At 37.9% G+C, this 15,736-nt stretch overlaps 1 protein-coding gene across 1 annotated transcript; it reads left to right on the top strand.

Moving 5' to 3' along the window:
- The first annotated feature begins 235 nt into the window (after positions 1-235).
- Positions 236-15,400, top strand: ero1b (endoplasmic reticulum oxidoreductase 1 beta). The gene is made up of 16 exons (XM_026930582.3): positions 236-685; positions 2,722-2,841; positions 3,459-3,542; positions 3,722-3,763; positions 5,265-5,347; positions 5,517-5,590; positions 5,746-5,866; positions 6,550-6,596; positions 6,752-6,763; positions 7,007-7,033; positions 8,641-8,733; positions 9,293-9,539; positions 10,491-10,560; positions 11,046-11,132; positions 11,472-11,605; positions 12,351-15,400. Exons 1-16 carry the CDS (start codon positions 503-505, stop codon positions 12,409-12,411), a joined length of 1,485 nt encoding a protein of 494 aa, XP_026786383.1. The 5' UTR covers positions 236-502; the 3' UTR covers positions 12,412-15,400.
- The last annotated feature ends 336 nt before the right edge of the window (positions 15,401-15,736 follow it).

Below are 15,736 nucleotides of genomic sequence, written 5' to 3'. Positions count from 1 at the left end.
TAGAGTTAAGGTTAGGGTTAGGGGGAATGGGCGTGGGAATGTTGTGTAGCGGTTGTGGGAATGTTGTGTAGCGGTCGTGGGAATGTTGTGTAGCGGTCGTGGGAATGTTGTGTAGTATGATCTGCTAGTAGGCGTTCCTTGTAATGGGCGTTCCTTGTAATGGGCGTGGTTTGTAGTCTTGCAGGACGCAGACTGTCCCTTCTCGATCAACAGGGTGTTTTTATTATTTTTTCAAACGCGTTGGAATGAGCCTTCTCGCTTTCCGTAGTCAGGAGCGTGCAGCATTGCGGAAACAGTCGCCTGTTTTCTTTACGTTTGTATTTCCAGTAAAAGAACTTCCGTCAAGTTTTCGCATTCGCTAAAAAATACAGTGCTTCCTACAGCAGAAGAGTTGGAAGAATTTGGACATTATTATTTGCTGATGCTAATAAGCTACTTCGCTAGCTAGTTTAGCAACCTGCCACTGAGTGTAGGGCTGTGATAATAAGACTTGGCATTAGCAATGGTAAAACGCACAGTGCGCACTTGTGGGATTATATTTTTTCTGTGTTTGCTGTTCGGAGACTTTGTGTGGGGATGGTTTTACAACAACAACAACAACAACAACAACATTCAAGACAAACAACAACACAAGCGCGTCAGTAAGGAGACACCGGACAGTGCGGACCAAAGCTGTTTTTGTCATGTGAGTGCAGGGTGATGAATGATGAAGTACAGAGAAGTTTTATTACTTTATTATGGTGGTGTTGGTGGGGTTCAGCTCGTGCTGTCACACAGCGCATCCTTCTCGCACTTTCCATCGCCACTCGCGTCTGACGTCACCGCTGCGTTTAGTGGTGCACGTACACGCTTTAACTTCCTCTTTTCCTAAATCACAACTGTTATCATTTTCATTCTGTTTGCATTTGCTTTTATTATGGGTTCCGTGGGAAATAAGGACTCGTGATAATGCATCACATGCTTACGATTTTAATAACAATTTCATTCCAGGTCCATATTCTCCATTAGTGCAGATAACCTGTAACTTTAAAATAAATAAATAAATAAATAAATCAAACAGTTCACTGTGTAGAAAAGCTGCAAAGGCTGAACATTTGTTAACTAAGTCTCTCTCTATTTTTGTTGTTTCCACACTTTAATTCCTTTAATTTTTCCCTTTTTGAAAGGGCCACATTCAGAGTTTTTTTTTTTTTAATTAGTGAACAGGAAGTATTTTACAAACAACAAAGTAAAAAAAAGCCTAAAGTCCACGAGCTAGTTCACTGTAGCAATTATATAAAATCACAGAGTACAGTCAGAGGTCTTACTGAGCGTGTAGTTGTCTGATTGGCTCAGCACAGCTAACTGCGGGCACAGGATTATGGGATTTGTAGTTCCCCCAAACCTCACACGATCACCGCTCTGTGCTGTTTTGCACCGAACATAGAAACTACAACAGGAGGGCGGGGCCATGTGTGACGCAGTGCTTGTTTGTAGGCGTGGCCCACTATGCACGCGGTGCTTGAGTTTTAAAGCGGCCGCGTTACCGCATGAGGGCATGATTTGTGCCCGGAGATGACAGCTGGTAACTTCCCTGTGATGTGAAGAAGTTTTCATAAGAACGGAATGCCGGAAACAAGGTGCATCTCATGGAGGACGAGCGTTCTTGCTTTCAGCCTCTTTGGACTTTTGAAATTATGCCAGATCTCCCACAGTGTAAGGCTATTGATCTGCTCATGACACCTGTGCACACTGAATGAATAGCTTTCACAGCATGGCAACGTATTCTACTATTCTACAATAACTTATTATTGTTATACTTTATAAAGTTTCATACTAACTCTTTGCCTGTTTTAGTGTTTCTCAGGGCTGGGCGATATGCCTAATGATAAGAACATTACATTTCCTAAATGCATTGTGTGTGTGTGTGTGTATATATATATATATATATATATATATATATATATATATATATATATATATATATATATATATATATATATATATATATATAAAAACTTAATATGTGTACAGTTGGGTATTACTTCCTAGATGCCTTCTTGGTGGAAGAAACTGACCAGTTCCCATAATTAGAAAGTGCTAATAAACAGAAATAAAAAGGAAAAGGCTTCAGTTTTGGTCTCAAGAGGATGTACTATTGTTCTTGTTTCACAGTGCACTTCTCTGAGACGAGCACATGTTTGGTTACATTTATAACCCTGATTGACGCCAGCATTACTCATTGTAACAATTTTGCATCATCATCATCATCATCATCATCATCAGTAGTTTCATTATCCACAAAAAAGTGTTTTTTTTTCTCAAATTTTCCTTTGTCTTCTGCATTTTTTGCATTTTCTGCAGTTTTCCCTATCATATAGTCAAGTATCGTATAATGTTTTTCCCGTATCACTCATCTTTGATGTTATTTTCTTCTGCACTCTTGTAGAAATAGGATGAGATAGTTTAGGCCCGTTGCTTTGATTGGATGAAGGTGTTAATTATTTAGGTGCTTATCGAATACCACACCTGTCTAACACAAAGCAGCTGTCCATTCATAATGCATGGGCAGTTGGTATCAGATGTGAAAAGGGAAAGGAAGTTTGGAGGTTTCTGGTTATACCTCTGTTTAAATCTATCGGCTTAATTACACATGATAAAACTTGAGTGATTTATAGGGTTGATATAAACATTTGTTTCTCTTCCTCTTTTTAAATAAGAAAATCTTTTTGTTGTCTGAAGTTGACAGGCGTTTTGGACGACTGCTTCTGCGACATTGAGAGCATCGACGTCTTCAACAATTTCAAGATTTTTCCTCTCATACGCAAGCTCATTGAAAGAGACTTCTTTAGATACTACAGGGTAAGTCGAGCTGAATAACCAAAACTCATTTTTGTAATTGCATTATCATTATTGGTGATTTCACATAATGGCAGGTTCTGATTTGCACTCCTTCTACAATTTGCTCCTGTGCTCCTGGAATGAAGGAAATACAAACTAAAGCAGAGGAATCACATTAAGGTCCCACATTATGGTCCAAAATCCTGGTCCTGTACTTAAGCAGAATTGAAGTTAACACTCTTTCCAGTACTTACAAGTTCACACCTGCTGGTTTCCTTCCTCATTTTTTTTCCAGCGTCGAAAGGTCTCCAAATGTTAAATTATTCATCTAATTTACCCACAGCACAGAGAAATAAATTGAGAAGGATGATATATGCGTAGTCATGGGCGTATGTGTGAACGTAGCATGCAGTGCAGAAAAACATCCTCTGTACAGAGCTACTTTACAGGAAGTGGCTTAGTGTCAGAGAGCAATATAAAATACAGCTTAGGTATCTGATTAGGGTAACGTACCATATCGAGTCTGTCATTGATTTCCTTCGTGATAATTAATTTGCTCACTTTTTTCAAGCTGTGCTAGTGCACTGTGATACCACAGAAAAAGCTGCAGTCATTTCCTACAGATTCTCTCTCACCAGGTGAACCTGAAGCGTCCGTGTCCATTCTGGCCCGATGACGGCCACTGCTCTATCAAGGACTGCCACGTGGAGCCCTGCCCGGAGGTTAGGGTTTAACAGCTTTTCTGGGTTATTTGCCTCTTCATTTTATTACTTGACACGTGACACATGAGGTTGGGTTTCTTTTTTGCTGTGCTGGACCTGTAAAATATTTTCACCTTGGTTGACTGTTTTTTTTTTTGTTTGTTTGTTTTTTTAAAATCACTATGTATTTCTTCGTATAGAGCAAGATCCCCGTGGGAATTAAATCAGGCAACTATAATAAGGTGAGAGAAACTCTGGAGTGGATATGCTACTTTTATTAAACAAGGTATAGATGAGAATGATGATATTCTTAAATACATGCAGCAGAGGCTCAGGCAAACTATTAAGGACTGGTACAGCTCTTTAATTTATCCAGTAATTATTTTTGTGATGTTTGAAGTGTACTGTACGCATAGCTCAGTTCTGAGGGGTTGTGACAATCATGTAGCATATTATATTGCATCACATATTATATTCAGATGATTTATGTACTTTTACCTGTATAATGTATACATAATTGTACATAACATATAAATATGCTGTGTAAATAGTTGACATATATTAGGAAAATAGTTTGTCATTATTAGTCTACGGAAAATAAAAAAAAAAGTGCCATTATTGCATATTGTGACACATTTCTGTCCCATGGTCAGCTGGGATGTTAAGTGTGTTGTGTTTGTTAAAAGCCTACAGGTTCGTGTAATGGACCAGAACACTAAGGATAACTACCACTCTTTCTAGCACTTAGTGTCGCGTCAGCACACAGCACTCTTTTAGAGAGCTCTCACTGTTTGTCCTGTAGTGTGTGTGCCCAGAGTGCTGAGACATCTGGTTCTGTGATAACAGTCAAGGTCACTTACACTGAGTTCACGGCATTTAGACCAATCTGTGAATTCTGAGCACTGACCATCCAAGCATTTTGTAATGACTGGCTTAGAGTGAGGTTGTGAATTGTCCATACAGTTCATTTCATTTTATTTATAGACATCGTCACAAAGCAGCTTTACAAGAAAGTCCAGATGTAGATTTAGATATAGATTCCTAATGAACATACTAGAGATGACTCCCTGAGATGACATGAGGAAGGAATTCTAAGAGGAACCAGACTCTATACTGTAAAGACAAACAGTGTGAAGTGTGTTGAAAAAATGTTCAGTATGATAATAAGAGTCAAGCACAGGACCATCTTTATGATTACAGCAGCAGTTCTTAGGTACAGTATCCATGTGAGATTATTCACTGATGCACGGGCGAATCTTTACAGTATCTGTTTCAGACCATTACACGGCTGTAGATTGCATATACAGATATACAAATATAGTATGGTGACTGAACACACATTAAACAGCAGAGAACACACACTAACAACTACACACATTACTCAGCTTGTAACTTGTTGCTTAACTAAACTGAAAACACCAAGTGCACACTTGCTTTCTCGTTACTAGGAGACAGCAATAGCAAAAAGCATACACAGAGGTCACAGCAGCTTGGTTCAAGACTCCAGCACTTGCAACCCAGCCTTATTTTACTAATCAGCAACGTTAACGATCCATTCAAATTTGACACGTGGACCAGCATCCACTACCAACCACTCCCATACTTAGATTTAAATTTTTTTTTAACAGTCTGACTGGAATCATGGCTATAATCATAGTAAAAGTTGTGTAATCTAACCCTAGCTTGTCATTTGCGAATCTTCCCTGCAGTCAGAGTACTGACATGTGTCTCTTCTCTTGGCAGTATTCTCTTGCTGCGAACACTATCAGAGACATTAAGGAATGTGAACAGGCCCATGAGCTGGGTGCCATTAACAGTACACTGAGGTATGTAGTTAACACAAACACACACACTCTCAACAGACCTTGCTGTTGCTGTCCTACTGTTAGACATAGTCATGTTCGTTAAAGCAAAAAGCATGTATTACTACAAAATTGTGCTTATGTATTAGAAATCTTTGTGGTTCTTCACAATTGTCTTATTTTCTGCCTATAGTAATCAAAGTAAAGAGGCGTTTGAGGACTGGGCTCACCACGACGATGCCCAGGATCACTTCTGTGGCTTGGATGGTAAGGTTTCACACTTTCTCTATTACAAACCTTTTCAAACAGATATCATTTTTTCATTTATCATTCTTGGTAACTACATGAGTATGTTTACCTGCTTGGTTTGATTTGCTTAACGCCTAGACACACTCTTATTTCTTGCCTTGGGGTGTTTGCAGACGAGACATCTCCCGATGCCGAGTATGTGGATCTACGGTTGAATCCTGAACGCTACACCGGATATAAAGGACCCTCTGCGTGGAGAGTGTGGAACAGTATCTACGAGGAGAACTGCTTCAAGTGAGATATTTGGATTAGAAGGAAATAGAAGATATGAGTCTTCATGGATTCAATAATCCAGAGTCAGTTCAGAATTATGGCCCATATAATCAAATATGATATTATAGCAGTTATTCATCAAGGAGACAAAATGACAGTCATGGAATCATTGGTATTAAAAATGAGTCACCGGGTCTGAAATGTTTTCAAATCTTGCATTTAACCCAGGATTTGAATTGTGACTCTCCAGTTTTGAGCTCATGAAACTTCTAATGCAAAGATTTGCACAAGACACACAGTGTCCCAGATATAACATTGGCAGGAAATGTTTCACATTTAAACAGGACAATTTCTTTAGCAGCTTACATGCAGACCAAAAAAATGTTTAGATACCAAAGAAAACAGGCTGAGCCAGTTTTAAAAAATGCAGCACGTCTCATTTCATTTTGTAAAATGTTCTCATATTATGAAGTCTCACTGTATGAGCGATAATGGCAATTGCAAGTTCACAGCAGTTCTAACCTAAAATTAATAATTATTGAGTAATAACATCAAACAAAGTTCACATAATAATGAGAACAACTATGGGAAATAATACCAACATTGTTATGGTAAATATTCTATTACTTCAGGGACACCCTGTTTGCTCATATTAATTATTCATTCTGTCTTATTCACTTCAAATATGTATTGACTATTTTTAGGCCAAGGTCAGTGTATCGGCCTCTTAACCCCTTGACTCCAAGTCGTGGTGAGCTTCCTTTTTGCTTCATGTTGATAATTAACTCTACAAATCTGAATTGTTTACATTTCTAAAGGAAAATAATGGTAGAAGTCTTCTGTATAAAGACAGTATAATTATGATTATGCTTTTTTAATCATTCATTATTTCTACTCCTCTTCTAGGTGATGATGATGGTGAGTATAAATCTGTAGATATTAAAAACAATTATATGTAGATCCATCACTGTGGGTCATGTGTGTGTGTCAAGATTTCAGTAGAAGCAAGATTTTAGATGTTTGCTGTGTGTTCAGACCCTGGACTAATACGGTAACGCAGATAGGAGAGATCAAATCCTTTATAAGCACTTTTTTATCTTGACCTGCTTGCTCTGTCAGGGCTGATTTGACCTGCAGTTTGTGTTTACTTTGTTCACACAGGTGAAGGCTTTTACAACTGGCTGGAAGGTAACTGGATCTTTCTCATTATCAGCACATTTCCATAGACACAGCTCTAGTCAATACAGCAGACAAATACACGACAGCTGAACACACACACACACACACACACACACACTCAAACCACTGCACAGACCAGATATTGTGAACCTCTCAGTGTAATGTACTGTTCCTATTTACTCAACACTCTGCTAAATGGACTGCTCTCTCTAAACGTATTCCCAATGAGGGTATTTTATTTTCCTGTCATAAGCAGCACCAATTTAGACCTCATTCACAGTTTCCAATTCATTTGTGTAGCCTTCTGGTACACAGGGAAGGGATTGCACTGTAGGGTTGCTAAGCTCACCAGTTTTCTCAAAGGCAGACACATACTCACACTTGTAGAGTGAAGAGCATGGAGGACAGTAAAGGTTTCTCCACCAGGTCTTATACTACGACGGTCTTAAATGGTCTTAAATACTCAGTAGCTAAGACCGATTTTGAGAGTGAACTTTTCCGATGCCTTCAGAGCATCTTCAGACGCACAGTATCTGGGGCAGAGCACAGCAGTTCCGAAAAGTGTACGAACTGCCCACTTTTTAAATGAAGTAGCTTGTAACTAGCGAGAATATTATATTGACCAGACAATAGGGACAAACGCTGTACTGGTTAACCTTTTTAGATGTATTTTAAATGTTTTTGAACTGATGAATTAACATAGAAAATTAAACCATATACTGTTTATCTCTGTTACTCATTCATTAAAGTAGTGTATACCACAGTGCTGTTGAATTATCAACTTTGATTGGCCAGAAAGTGTTGCTTAATTTTCTATTATTGTTTCTATAGTGTCAGCTCATTCACAGGGACTTGTATGGCAGACACTCCACTAAGTCTAATAATAAACAGCTTAAACAATATGCTATTTAACTAAGATAAACATGTAATTGTTTTGGTTAAATTTTTTGTTAAGTAGTCTTTTATTTTAACATTTGTGGAAGGTGTCTCCAGTGTCAGCACTAAGTGTTGAGGACAAACCGCTTTCGGGTTTCTCAGTAACATGATAAGCAAGAGAGAAAAAAGAGAAGCTAGCAAAGGAACTATTTTTGGCTGTTATAACAGTGATAAGAGATAACAGGAACTAACTTGTTTCACAGACATTCCACAACATTAAATTAACTGTAACATGTCAAATAGTATGATGTGTCATTAATTTAAAAAAATTAAATTGTAATTGTTGCCAAATTTCTGTTGTGTAAGAGGATACACTGTGCTGTATTGAAATATAATAAGCTTTAGGGTGGAAACTGTAACTCTTCTTCGTGTTAAGCCACATCACACCACCCAGAAGTTGATTATTTTCCTATAACAGCATGCCCCATTGTGTTTCATGCCTTACTTTACAAGTTAGTTTATAAGGAAGGAATGTTTAGTGATAGTGTTCATTCCATACAACACTGTAAAGTTTAATCCCAGAACGTTACAGTCAACTTGTCTTATGGCCAGGTGCAAGCAACCACCGATACCATGCTAGGGTTATCTGTAAGACTAATTTGAGATAATGGGGTTTGTTTTTATAATGTTGACTGTGATAATGCTTGTAAAAGATATATGTGGTTGGTTCTGTCTTGTAGGATTGTGTCTGGAGAAGAGAGTGTTCTACCGGCTTATTTCTGGTCTCCACAGCAGCATTAATATCCACCTGTCTGCTGAATACCTCCTGGATGGTGAGTGTCAAAGAACCATGTATTAATAATTCAGCTGATGTGTTTATGGTCTTCAACCATAAACTTTTATCAAAATGTCTTTAAGACAACAAAAAAATACATATTGAATGTAGGGTGTCTAAACTTTTGATAGTATATATCAAAGGATTTTAATGATAATACATTTGCAAACTTTTTTTATGCATTTTGTTCACATACAAATAATGAAATGATGTACTTTGAGGAAAGTGTGTGATTCAGTTTACATGATGCTGAACTAGTAGCTATAAGCTTCCCTCATTTGTTAGCAGGATTAGCCCTGTAGCTCCAGTGCAGAACTATAGAAGCAAAATCTGGACACCAAACATGTCTTGGCTGATCGACTATACAAGGAAGAAAGAAATGTTTTTTTCCCGCACTGCTGCTGCTGCTGAAACGGTTTTCTGCTTTCTCACTTTCCCACCTATGTTGTGTGCATGCACCTGCATGCGTGTGTGTGTGTGTGTGTGTGTGCGTGTGTGGTGTGCGTGTGTGGTGTGCGTGTGTGTGTGTGTGTGTGTGTGTGTGTGTGTGTGTACAGAGGGCTGGGGGAAGACATTGTGGGGTCCCAATGTGCACGAGTTCCGCCGGAGGTTTGACTCGGCTGAAACCAAGGGCGAAGGAACACGCAGGCTGAAGAACCTTTACTTCCTGTACCTGATCGAGCTGAGAGCGCTCTCCAAAGTGGCGCCGTATTTCGAGCGCTCGTTCATTAACCTGTACACCGGCAATGCACAGGAAGACTCTGCTACCAAAGAGCTACTGCTGCAGATTCTCAACGAGACCAAGTGAGAGCCAGATGCATGATTAACCCCTTACACTCCCTAGATCCAGAACCTCTCGTTTCTCACTCTCAAAGCTACATACATTTTTAAGAGTCATGAAAGTAAATGAATAATTTAGTTATTCCTGAATTTTAGGCAACTAACTGAAAAATAAACTGGGACTACTTGGTTAGATTCGTGGGCCAGAAGTGCCCTACTATATGTCGCTGTCATATTATAAAAAGGAACACATAAATGCCTAAGCTTTGAGTATGTAGGAGTTAATCAGATCTGCAATTATAATAAAACATAATATACATAATAATGATTAAAACATGCTGTGTTGTTATAAGAAAATAACAAATGACTGGGTGGTATGATGCATTACAGCTATATAGTTGATTATTTGAATAATAATATAATAATGTAATATAATTACAGAATGTCACATTGTACTTTTTATCTGTTTATGATTTAAAGTTGTGGAATGTCCACAAAACAAGTTCCTGTTATTGTTCATGTTATAGCAGCTATAAACATACAGTTGGTGGAATATTTACTGACTGTTACTGACACTGGACTCCTGCTGGAGTCTCCTCCATAAATGTTAAATAAATGTCTCCTTACGAAAAGCATCACCATATCAACAGTTATACATTTTTCTTTACTAAATAATGTTTTTTATTAGTCTTGGATTATGTGAAGTGTCCACCATACAAGTCCCTGCGAATGAGCTGCTTCCTTGGAATTGATAATGTATTAGAATGAGCAAATTAATATACACCTGTGATGTGAATTACTGCCTGCACAACTGTCAAAGCTGTTGTTATAGAAAATTAATCACCTTCTGACTGTCAGAATTGAGAATTCAAGAGCGCCGTAGTATAAATTGGGATATTCAAGAGTTCTGTAATATGAATTTGTAATAAATTTTGTTTTAACGTCTGTACTGTTTTTCTGTCTGTCTCTGTGTAGAGCTTTCCCCATGCACTTTGATGAGAGCTCCATGTTTGCAGGCAACAAAATGGAAGCCAAAAGGTTAAAGGTGAGCAGACACACTTTTATACTAGCAAAACCCATGCAGACTGCTCGACAAGTGGCGTGAAAGGGGAACTTTGTCATTTTTATTTCATGCTAACCATGTAAATTGGAAGAATGTATAATATGAGTTCCTCTTTCCACCGTTTTATTCTGCAAGAATCCTGTATGTTTCTCCACTGTGTTGTTTAGATATGAACAGTATCAGCATACAGGCCAGTGTTTCTCAGACTAGACCTCAGGGGCCTTCGAGTGGGCCACAGTTTTTGCTCTGTATCTGGTATTTAGTTCTAGATAGTTTACTTCACATGATTGAGCCAAATGTGACCTGCTTTGGAGAAGTTATTTTACCTTGGCTTTGGTCATTTTCCTAAATTACAATAATGCCATTTTGTTTAGATTATGCAAACATTTCTGGTTATTGAATGCCAGTTCAGAGTGTTTTGTTTTGCATACACTAAGCATCATGTTGTTGTGTCTCTCCATCACCAGGAAGAGTTCAGGCTCCATTTTAAGAACATTTCTCGTATAATGGACTGTGTGGGCTGCAGTAAATGTCGACTGTGGGGGAAGTTACAGGTATGTGTTCGAGTGTTGCTCTCATTCTGGAAAGCCCCTCTTTTTGTTCAGACTTGTTCATCATTTGTGCCTAGCTCAGAAATGTACATTTCAATACATTAGATGTAATTATTTTTTAAAAATTTAAAAAAATAAGAATGGCTTTCTTTATTTATTATAACTCATTTTAACTCGTTTTGACTACATTATATTGTCAGTAAGGATTTAGCACTAAAACCTGTTTTTAGTCTACAAATATTTGTAATCTATGGAACAGACTTCAATAATCTTTATACAAAGCCACTATAGTGTTTTTGCACACACCCTGAAGTCTCACATGCTGTTTCTCTCTCTCCTCAGACCCAAGGACTGGGCACCGCCCTCAGAATCCTCTTCTCTGAGAAAGAGATCAAGAATCTTCCAGAAAACAGTCCCTCCAAAGGCTTCCAGCTCACACGCCAGGAGATTGTAGCTTTGCTTAATGGCTTTGGGAGGTAAGGATTAAAGATTTAGGGTGTCTCATGAAATGCAGGTTAAATGTGAGTGCTGTCTGTCTGTCTCACTTTTGTGATATTTGATCAATATCTGCTGAAAGTAAAAATCCCCAGTCAGTCTAGGGAAAAAAAAAAAAAAAAAGAAACAAATGATGTGGACTAACACATCAGAAAGAAACAAATAATGTGGACTGACAGATCAGAAAGAAACAAATGATGTGGACTTCACTGGGACTGACAGAAGCACTAGTAGGAGAGTATGAATTATCACACACAGTGTCCAAGGAAAGAGCTATTAGGTTCACAAAAGCAGGCAGTGTCGTTAACTGTTATATATATATATATATATATATATATATAACTTTATTAACTTTGTAACATTACCATTTATATAAAAACAGGCTTCCAACCTCACCAACAGTATTATATACTTATTAGCCAACAGCACTTCTTTTTGTGTAAGATATGCAGATATAAGAATAAAGTGAATAACTGGTCCATATGAAACCAGATAGACTATTAAGGATTGATTTTATTTTTAATAAATTACAGATGTCATTAAGTATTTCTCTGAGGTTGTCACTATGATTTTGGACAATATAGGCTAGTGCCAGTTGAGGACTCACTCTTGCCCTGTCCCAAATACCCTGTCATCCTCCTCAAATATGATTTTGTATTTTTAAAATCTGTTTCTGTTCCTCTCTCTGTCTCTATCTCTGTCTCACGCTCTCCCGCATTACCATAGACTCTCCACCAGTATAAAAGAGCTGCACAACTTCAGAACGCTTCTAAAGGACCAGAGGTAACACACACCAAGGCCACCAGGTGGTGCCAGCCCAGAGGACACTGCTATAGTCTCATCTTCCTCAGAGGGAGGCCTTTATCAGGGACTTTAGAATTGAATGTGGACAACAGGACACCCCTACCCACCACCCCCCACCCCCCGCTCTGTTCTGCTCTTCTCTGCTGCCCGGCTAACAGGAAAAAAAAAACTGCAGCTCACAGCACAGCAAACCACCAGCTTCTGATTGAACAGGAATCAGAGGCAGGACCAGAGTGCACACATTTCCCAGTCGGTGATTCAGACTTCACAGTTCTTTCTCTATGGCTCCTCAGAAAGTTTTTTTTGTTTTTTCTCCCTGTTTTCAGGGTTTTTCTGTGTATATGTGTGTGTGTGTGTGAGAGAGAGAGAGAGAGAGAGCAGGAATGTAGTATGTTTGTGTGTCAGTGAGAGCTCATACACATAGGAGGTCATTCCAGTGAGTAGTACGTATGGCTTCTTGGAACGATTACTATTTTCCTAAATATTTTTATGTGTTTAACACTTCAATAGGCAAGTCACCATAAATTATAAATTGGCTTTCATATTAACATGTAATGCTGCCAATTAGGACCATAGGCTTTTTTTATGTACTGAAATAAGGAAATGTAGCTTATGTTACAACTCTGAGCAACTTATAACAAGCAATATGGTTACAATCTAGGATGTCTTGAAATTGTTGCAGTGACAACAAATATTTCTAGAATGATTGAACTTCAGTATTAATGTTAAATACTCACTGGCTTGGTTTGCAATCCAAAGCTTTTCTAAAAAAAGGATCTCATTTTTTGTGTTGGATATTTCATGTTTATTTGTGCTTTATTTGTTTATTTTTAACTATAGAAGACTCACATGTGAAGGAATATACTTGTGTGTGTGTGTGTGTGTGTGTGTCTGTGTATGTGTGTTTCCTTCTTTATTACAGTGGGTTTTGGTCCAAACACTTTACCCATTTTGGCTCTCGTGTGAAGTCAGACCACTGTAAGTGTGTAAGTGGAATCTGCCATATATTTTCTGTACACATGCAAACAATACAGTCAGCTTAAGAATTGTTGTCACCCTTCATGAAAATTCATCAAGAATTCAAGTATAGAATAAAACCCACATGCAAGAAGTCATTTCGATGATCATGATTGGAGCACTGCATACTGTTGTCATTTTAACACAAAACCTTTTCAAACACAAAACATTCATTAAGAGGAAAATACAATTTTTTGCAAAACATAGATTTGGAAATTATTGGCACCCCTACAGTTAATATTTGCTGAAGCTTCCCTTAGTCTGAGAAAGTCTGAAAGACAGAGAATTTCATGACACACCATCTGGCTTTTTTTTTCTTCCAATTTTACAGTTTCCTTAGGAATGCCAATAATATTTTTTACTTAACAATAATATTGTTGCCACAGCCATCCATTGCTGGGAGTCCAAGAGAGCAAAATTGGCCGTACTCTGTGCGTGGGAGGGAGGCATATTTACTCTCCCCTGTCAGTCACAGTAACACTAGCCAATCGTGGGCATCTGTGAGCTCATGTATGCCGAAGAGGGCAGATGGTGCTTTCCTCTGAGTGTGTTATGCTGCTCTGAGAAGCTGCGGTTGGCTTCGCATGTCTCAGGGCATGTGAGCATGTGTTAGACTTCAGCCTCTCTGATTGGTAGTGGTTGTGTGATGGGGATTGCTGGCTGGTGGGTGGGATCTGACTAAATTAGGGAGAAAATGGGGTAACATTTTTTTAATTATATATTTATTTTATTATTTTTATTTTTTACTTTTCATTTTATTTTAATTTATTATTAAGAAAAATATTAACATTAATTAAAGCAAAGCTAAGAAGTTCCCCAAAATGAGTAAGAACAACTATTAATTGTTGTGTTGTTTAGCTTCTATGATCAGTTTGGCTACTTTTCATGAAGGGTGATAAAACGACTTGAGTTCACTGCCAGTTTATTGGGTGCACTTTCTAAGTATATCATTACTGATCTGTTGCCATGTGTCAGCCCCTTGTACCCTGTCCATCGGTGCAAAGGGAGCACCATGGTACCGCCCCTAATCATATTATGTGTTTGGTGGTCAGTTACAGCAGTACAATTAATGTGGATACAAGGTGTGTCTAATAAACTGGCAGCTTATTCAGTGTGTATTCATTTTTGCTCGTTCTCATGAAGGATGCCAATAATACTTGAGTTCACTCTACGTAGACCACTCGTCTATGATGTTCATGTGGGAGATTACTACCTGTAATCGTGAATAGATCAGTGACTAAGAGCAGCTATTTGTGTATGTGTGTGTAGCGTTGCATGATTTATAGAGCACCACAGCGTCCTGCGTGTTCCACTTGTCTGCCTTAACATTACAGAATACAATTTGTAAAACAGCTCACATACAGGAAACCTCTCTATTAAATAGATTGTGTCTTTAGAGTTTGCTATGTTCTTACATTTTCTTATCTTTTAATCAATGAACAGAAGGATCAGCGATGAAAAGAGGACTAAAAGCAACTCAAAATGTGATCCTTGCTAAAACTGATTCCTTTTTATGCTACAGTGATTTCTGCCTTCTGTGCTTTAAATGAGCAATACCAGCGATTAACTGAAATGTTTAAGAAAGGATTATAAATATCATATTAACATAGGAAATAGTCTGAGTAAAAGACTTTTGCAGTACTGAGGATCATTAATGCAATGCAATTAATACAACATTAATGCAATGACCTGACAGCATCTGAGTTCACCTGAAGTCAGTCTGCAGTTGATGAATCACAAATACGCTCCTTTAAAATGAGCGGCTGGTGTGAGATCTGACGTTTTTTTTTTTGTTTGTTTTTTTAAATTAGCCCCAATTGTGCACCATTTGTAAAAGAAAGATGTTTTTTCAGCTCTGTTCACTGTCTGTGTGCATTATAATGGCTCATTTGTTTATTTGTGAACTTGTCAATTCTATTTATTTAAAAGGAGGAATAAATCTGTCGGTTATTCGATGTCTGTATTTGTCCTCTGATTGCGTACAAAGGACTAATTTCTCAAAAACTCTAATATAAGATGGGAAACAGTCTGAAATTAATCATATTATAATTGTAAAACCAAATATGGGTTTTCAGAATTCTCAGTCATTATCATTTATAGTTTTATAGTCCAGAAAACATGGAAAATGACAAAATGGATCAAATATTAATGATATCCTAGAAAAGCGTGCTATGAAGGAATTGAAATGGCATATTTTGGGGTATTTACTCATCCGGCTTTGCATACATGTTGATATATCACCATACCAATTCACATTTTCAGTGAGACTAAATTAGGAAAAAAGCATTACA

The sequence above is a fragment of the Pangasianodon hypophthalmus genome, chromosome 11, assembly GCF_027358585.1.
Source record: "Pangasianodon hypophthalmus isolate fPanHyp1 chromosome 11, fPanHyp1.pri, whole genome shotgun sequence".
Taxonomy (NCBI): domain Eukaryota; kingdom Metazoa; phylum Chordata; class Actinopteri; order Siluriformes; family Pangasiidae; genus Pangasianodon; species Pangasianodon hypophthalmus.
Note: the sequence above shows the minus strand (reverse complement) of the source record. Positions and strands in the feature narration are given on the sequence as shown.

Bases quoted from the DNA above. Each gene is read 5' to 3' on its own strand.
- ero1b (XM_026930582.3), top strand. From the start codon at position 503: ATGGTAAAACGCACAGTGCGCACTTGTGGGATTATATTTTTTCTGTGT. The intron at 2,842-3,458 runs GTAAGTCGAGCT...CTCTCTCACCAG, and splicing joins ACTTCTTTAGATACTACAGG to GTGAACCTGAAGCGTCCGTG. The intron at 3,764-5,264 runs GTGAGAGAAACT...TTCTCTTGGCAG, and splicing joins AATCAGGCAACTATAATAAG to TATTCTCTTGCTGCGAACAC.